General features: G+C 40.6%; 1 protein-coding gene across 6 annotated transcripts; it reads right to left on the reverse strand.

The window, feature by feature from the left end:
- Positions 1-384: 384 nt before the first annotated feature.
- LOC109466279 (zinc finger protein 239-like) lies at positions 385-6,556 on the reverse strand. Of its 6 annotated transcripts, XM_019763984.1 has the most exons (3): positions 6,541-6,556; positions 5,942-6,153; positions 385-1,543 (listed from the first exon to the last, which is right to left on the reverse strand). In XM_019763984.1, exon 3 carries the CDS (start codon positions 1,522-1,524, stop codon positions 697-699), a length of 828 nt encoding a protein of 275 aa, XP_019619543.1. In that variant the 5' UTR covers positions 1,525-1,543; positions 5,942-6,153; positions 6,541-6,556; the 3' UTR covers positions 385-696. The 6 variants fall into 6 exon arrangements, with proteins under 6 accessions (XP_019619543.1, XP_019619541.1, XP_019619542.1 ...); XM_019763982.1 differs by lacking the exon at positions 6,541-6,556 and having other exon boundaries at positions 5,942-6,263; XM_019763983.1 differs by lacking the exons at positions 5,942-6,153; positions 6,541-6,556 and adding an exon at positions 4,077-4,242.
- Positions 6,557-6,972: the final 416 nt, after the last annotated feature.

A 6,972-nucleotide genomic window follows, 5' to 3' on the forward strand; every position in this document is an offset into this window, starting at 1 on the left:
ATGAAGATGACAGACAGTCATCGAAACGTCGGCTCGTGAAAAATAAATGGTTGTGAAGAAAGAACTTTGCTATTCACTTGACAGTTACCTTTTGTTACTTTTATCCATTATCAATTTTGGTTGAACCTAAATTATTATTATTTATAATCTATGTTACATTTGATTTGATTTCTGTATATGACCAGTACTACTTAATTTCCTGTATTTATTATATAGTATGTTAAGTTATAATTTATGTTACATCTGATTCTCTGTACCTTTTGATTTGTTTTGATTTTGTATTTTGTCGGTGCCTTATAAGCCCATATGGGCTGGGCGGCATATTGATCGCAATGGCACGATAATAAACAGTCATTCATTCATTCATTCATTCAGTCAGTCATTCATATAGAATAACATGAAGTGGTCTTTTGACCTATTCTCTATCAATTTCATTTTACAATGTAGAAATTACAATACAGAGAGTGAAAGAAAACCGTAAATATGAGGCCGAATTGGTAAAAGAACAACATAGTTGGATCTAGCATATCTAAGCATCTCTCACCTTTCCCATGAATCAAACATCCACAAATAATTTCTGCTAGCTATTTTCGTGACTGAGCCACTTGATGGTATCTTTATATCTACAGTTTTTTGCGGTGTGAGATGGCACAGAGTAGTGAACTGCTTTCTACACTCCTCACATCTGTAGGGTTTCTACTTCTTGTGAGTCTGTACATGGTATTTCAGACTATCCAGCCAACCGAATCGCCTGCCGCACTCCCCACACATGTAGGGTTTCTCCCCTGTGTGAGTCCTCATGTGCCTCTTCAGATCGGTCTGCGCAGTGAAATGTTTGCTGCACTCCTCACATTGGTACGGTTTCTCACCGGTATGAGTCCTTACGTGTTTCTTCAGATGACACAGCTCGTTGAACTGTCTACCACACTGTTCACACGTGTAGGGTTTCTCCCCTGTGTGAGTCCGTTCGTGTCTCCTGATATGATCGGGCCTACTGAACTGCCTGCCACACTCCTCACATTTGTACGGTTTCTCACCGGTGTGGATTCTGATATGTGCCGTCAGTCTATTCAGCGTACCGAAACACCTGTTACATTCCTCACATTGATACAGTTTCTCACCCGTGTGAGTCCGCATGTGGTTCCTTACTTGTGACAGCTCACTAAACCGCCTGCCGCACTCCTCACATTGGTACGGCTTCTCCCCTGTGTGAGTCCGCAAGTGTGCCGTTAGATTTGACGGCTGACGAAACTGTTTTGCACAGTAATCACACCTGTACGGTTTCTCACCGGTGTGAGTCATCCTATGTCTCTTTAGGCTACCCTGCCAACTGAATCTTTTGTCGCATTCCTCACATCCGTACAGTTTCTCTTTGGTGTGAGTCTGCATGTGACTTGTTAGTTGACTTTGATAACGAAACGCCTTGTGACACACGCTACACTTGTGGGTACATGGAGAATCCTGGTCTCCCTGTCCAGTCTCCCCTTCCTCTTGTTCCAGATGAGATTCAGCTCTTGCCGCCATGTTGGTCAAACTTCCAGTCCTGCAGGAACAATGTAAAATTCAGTATCTCAGGAAAATGTATTTTGTAAGAGTGTGAATAATCTTATATAATACATAACTTGCATAAGGCCACACCAATTTAATTTCTTGGTTAATGAATTCGCCCGCTTCATTTTTTCTGATTTGCAAAAAAAAAAATTCAGAATCAACTGCAAAATGTTCATATTTTGCCCTGAACAGTTGAAGAAAGTCCTTTTCTTCCCAGTTGTTACAGTTATTCCATCTTTCAATGCAGTGGTATCATTAAAAGTTCAAAATTCATTGTTTAAATTTTGAACCAGCCTGGTGTGTTGACTTCATGGCTCCTATTGTACCATTTTAGGCCATAATAGGATGCCTAGGCCTGTTTTTTTTTCGCCCGCCCGCTCCATTATTTTTCTAGAAAAATCCGTTTGGATGGGTGGGTCTGCGTAGCCTCAGCAGGTTTGGCTTAATGTCAGTAGTAATGATGTACAGGGGCAATAATGCCATAAAACATCCTTTTTGTGACATCATTGTATGATAGTATCCAAAACCATGTATTAAATGCGAATATTAAAGAAGGCTACAAAATGTCTGATAAGTCCTGATAACATCAGAATTACATACATGAGAAAAGATTGTATCCAGGTAGTGATGCATACCTAAACTCAATTTTAGGTTCAGGTCCGGATTCAAGTCCAAAGGTTTAGGATCAGTTCCGGACTTGCAAGTCCGGACCTAAACCCATGGCATATACAAAATTGCATGTTGGCAACCTTGCAATGTTGTCTGGGTGAAACTTTGGCCACATAACATGGAGGCTGGTACTTAACGATGCCCGATGGCAATGTTTTCTTCATTTTGCATTTTGCAATCTACAGAAGGTTTTAGGTGGTTTGGAAAGAAAAGGGGTATGTGAAATGGTCTTTTATGGTAATAAGTCCGGACTCGGTTCTTGACTTTTAGGTTTTTTTGGACTTGAACCTAAACATTCTTACAAGTCCGGATCCAAGTCCAGTGAACTATATCCAGGTATTATTACATGTGAGTTAATGACTACAGACTGTCCTGGGTGCTGAACTGACTATTCAGCTGAAAGGCTTCTCTCTTTCAACATGGTGTTCTCCTTTCTGAGGCCTTTCTGAGGAAGTGAGGAAGATATTTTTTCACATCAGTTGAAATCTTACAGCTTGTACTTGCTTGTGAAATCTATATCAACTTCGTAACATAATCAACATGATCTTCATGGGCAATAAACGCATAACAAGACTGGCAATGAAAACATACATTGCCATGATGATGATGGTATTTGTTGATAGGTTTATGATTTGCATGGAACTTTCTGTGAGCACCGGGGCTCGTTCACTATACACCCAGGGGAGGGTAGCACTGATCTACTGAAATGCACTGTACATGTAGTATCTGTCCAGACTTAACAAGGGAAAAGGTACATGGATACTTTCCTATAGTTAATATCACCGGCAGCAGTATAAGAATAAACATTGATAGTCATCAGTTAGGCCATGTTGATTTGATTATATGGATGACATCCGCGCGCGCATGAATTTTCGGCCGTTTCCAAAAAAAAAAGTTTTCAACCATACTGTAAATCGTACAAAACAGTTGCAAAATGAGCAAAAATATACCATAAAATACAAAAAAATTAATAAAAACTATACCAATGTCATAGAATGCCAAAATCAAACGAAAAAAGACGAAATTGTAAAGAAATAAACTTGAAGGCTAGATTATTCGCCAAACCATATTCTGTGCCATTTGCTCAACCCTCATGACCACGTACATTTCATAATGAAAAGTAACTTTTTTTTTTGTCTAAAACTTTTTTTTTATTCGCACGCGCGCATCAGTTTTGGGGCTCCCGGAGGATGTCATCCATATAATCAAATCAACATGGCCTTACATTGCATCATGCATCTTTAGTCGACCACTCCTAGTCCTACCCTCCCCTGGGGTCACAGAAGTACTGGGCATACTAGTAACCGTCCCCCCCACCCCACCCCGGGCCCCCCTATTACAAGTTACAACGACGGTATTCTCCTTTCTGGGGCTAAAAAAAGGAACATAACACTTCTCGTTAAAGATAATCTACCTCGTTTGAAACCGCGGACCACTGTCAACTCCGCGACCGATGCCAAGTTCCCCAACTCCTACGTAGTAACTAGTATGTACAAAATTCTCATCGGGACCATGAGCTCCCCACAACGTTGCTACTTTCTGGAGAATCCTCGCCGAAGGAAGAATAAATTCCCCTAGAATTAATAGTATCAAGGTACCTACGCACGTATTTCAGCGTAAATCCGGATATTTTGCGGCTTAAACCGGGAAAGACACCAAAAACCACAAAGGGGAAGCCGGCTGACGACAGCCGCCATTTTGCGAAAATCCAGCCGCAAAGAATGATGTAATCACACACATATACTTAGTAATGCGTAACGACTTGACCTCTTTCAACGTAACTGCCACGCGCCAAGTAACTTCCGGATTACGCGCGGGAGATACGGGATAAATTCATGATCATGATCAGTACTTACAGAGATATTTATACCAAAGGCCTGCACCGTGCCTGGTTCAGGAATGGCTGAAGCAAGGAAGTCAATGGAGCGTTGATTTACTAGTACTAGTAGTGACCGGTCCGGTGGGTTTGACTTGATTAGGCCATGTTGAAGTGATTATATGGATGACATCATCTGGGAACCCAAAAACTGATGCGAGCGTGCGAATAAAAAAAAGTTTGGCAAAAAAGTTGCTTTCATTATGAAATATACGTGGTTATGAAGGTTGAACAAATAAATGACACTGTATGGCGAATAATCTACTCTTCAAATTCATCTCTTTACATTTCCGTCTGTTTCGTTTGATTTTGTCATTCTACGACATTGGTATCGTTTCCAACATTTTTTTTCAACTTACGGTATATAGTCTATTTCCTCATTTTGCAACTGTTTTGTACGATTTACCGGGTTGAAACCCTTTTTTAACGGCCGAAAATTTTCATGCGCGCGCGGATGTCATCCATATAATCAAATCAACATGGCCTTACGATACAAAGATTAGCCCAAAAAAATGCTCGCGGCCCCGGGGATAAACAACACTGTTCGACAACAACAGGAGCTTGTTCAATTTGTATCAATCTTGTCTTGACTTTGTCTAACTTTTGTTACATTCGCTAAGAAGGTTATGTTTTCGTAGGCGTTCGTGTGTCTGTGTGTGTGTGTGTGTGTGTGTGTGTGTGTCAGCACGATAACTCAAGAAGGATAAAATGGATTGTCTTGATATTTGGTAGGTGGATAGGTCTTCATGAGACGTGGAACTGATTAGATTTTAGACCCCCTAGCGGCTTGTAATGGTACTGCAGCTGAACTTCCGGTTTTGATATCTCGTGATCTAGACATGCTAGGGTGACGAAATTTGGATGGTAGGTAGCTCTTGTGCTGGGGAAGAAGTGATGTGAGTTTGGCCTCCCTAGCGGCTTGCTCTGGAACTGCAGGGGCGTTAGTTGAAAAATATTTAAAGGCGGATAACTCTAGAACCGATTGATGGATCGTCGTGATTTTGGCATGTAGGTAGCTGAGGTGATGCTTAACATAATAATATTATAATTATGCATATATTAATGTAATTTGCATAATTAATGAGGAAATTCTATAAATCATCTGCATTCCCTGATAGGACTATTCAAGCTTGTGACATATGTAATTAAGAACGGCAGAAATACAGGCAGATATCGATTATGCAAATGAAGACTAAATTTGCATAATTAATGAGAAAATGTTATATTTACATAGTGGTAACTGCCTGGAATGTCATACTTGGGATATTTGAAAGTTATGTGAAGGTGAACATAATTAAACATAACTTATTCAAATGAGGACCTCATTTGCATAATTTATGAGGAAATACTATAATGGCATTCTTTGATAAGATAAGACTGTCTTCTGGTGTAGAATATGATCAACAGATATAATTGATGCAAATATAGGATCCTATTTGCACAATCAGGGGGATTAATCTATAATTTCTTACTCATAAAGGCTAACATCATTTGGCGAAGGTATGAGATCGTGGAACTCTAGTTTCCTATTAAATTATGAAAAAAAATGTCTTCACTTACTTGCATAATCTTCAATCTAGTTTATAAACCTGTTGATTGAGAAGGGCCGAATTTGTGAAATTTAAAGATCTATTTCATTGAATTCTCCTGAATAGGCATATAGGCAAGTAAGTCAAAAGATAATCATAAATAAGGTTTAAGATTCTTCTCTGTAAGCCGAAATAGATCAATAAAAAGATTCTTCGCGGTCAGTTTTACAATGTAACACACAATAAGGTGTCACGTCGTAGCAGTAGGTATGAATGAAAAAAAAAAGGAGAAAACAAAATCATAGTCAACACTTGCCAAAATGCACAGCTGCTCCAAAGTACTGCACGATGTTTTCACGACGACACAGATCCTCACGGCTGTAGAGTCAGTACTGACAGAAACAGAGCAGTCAGGGCCGGGGTTTACATGGGGACTGGGTGGATGGACAGAACCGGCCGTACGGTAGCTTACTTGATGACAGCACAAAGGAAAGCATCGCGTTACATGTGCTGATTTGCATTTAGGGCCTAGGGGGAAATCAGACAACACAAAGAGAACAACTTGGAAAATAACGACAGGACTGGTAAACAATAAAAACAAACACACGTGTTAAAACAAGCACACGTGTTCATAAAGAAGAGAAGATCGTACTTTGGCCATGCCAATATCTCACGTACGATGTCTGCCAAATTTGTAGTATGCGCGAACGCCGCCTATCCGTACACAAAAACATGGTAACACCATATTGTCGCGTCTGTCTAAAGTTCAAAAGATTTCAAAAACTCACCCGACTATCAAACGGTAGATTGTTACGTCAACTGTCTACCAAGGAGTCTCCATACAACCTCCTTGTGCCTACAAAAAGCGTTTTCAAAACTTGCCCCATGGCGTATTTTGCGGCCAATGAATCGTACATTGTTCACATTTTTACCAAACCGTCATGATCACCTGAGCAAATGTCAATCAAGGTTAATGGGTCAATCGAGTTAAAGGATCGAATTAAGGTCAGACCATTACACTTGACTGACCGGGGGTGTGCCGATAGACAACAAATGAAGAAATGCATATTTTCCAATCACTATATGATCAACAAGTCTGTCCACGCAAGGACTGACACAAGCTGTCACAAAACCTCTTCAAGGAAAGGTCAAAATTTCATGCCTGGCGGAAATCCATAAAGAAATTGGACCCGACTTTTACACATGCCGCGCAAAATATAGACGGTTCTCATTGATAGGTTTAGCCTGGTATCCAGTCTGATGGTGGTCGGGGTCGCAAGAGCTCTGTCCCGCCCGCCTCACATAGGTTTCCCGGTGTGTATTTCACGAAGTGTTGGGGGGGGGGCC

The sequence above is a fragment of the Branchiostoma belcheri genome, unplaced genomic scaffold (assembly GCF_001625305.1).
Source record: "Branchiostoma belcheri isolate BF01 breed outbred unplaced genomic scaffold, Haploidv18h27 scaffold161, whole genome shotgun sequence".
NCBI classification, from domain to species: domain Eukaryota; kingdom Metazoa; phylum Chordata; class Leptocardii; order Amphioxiformes; family Branchiostomatidae; genus Branchiostoma; species Branchiostoma belcheri.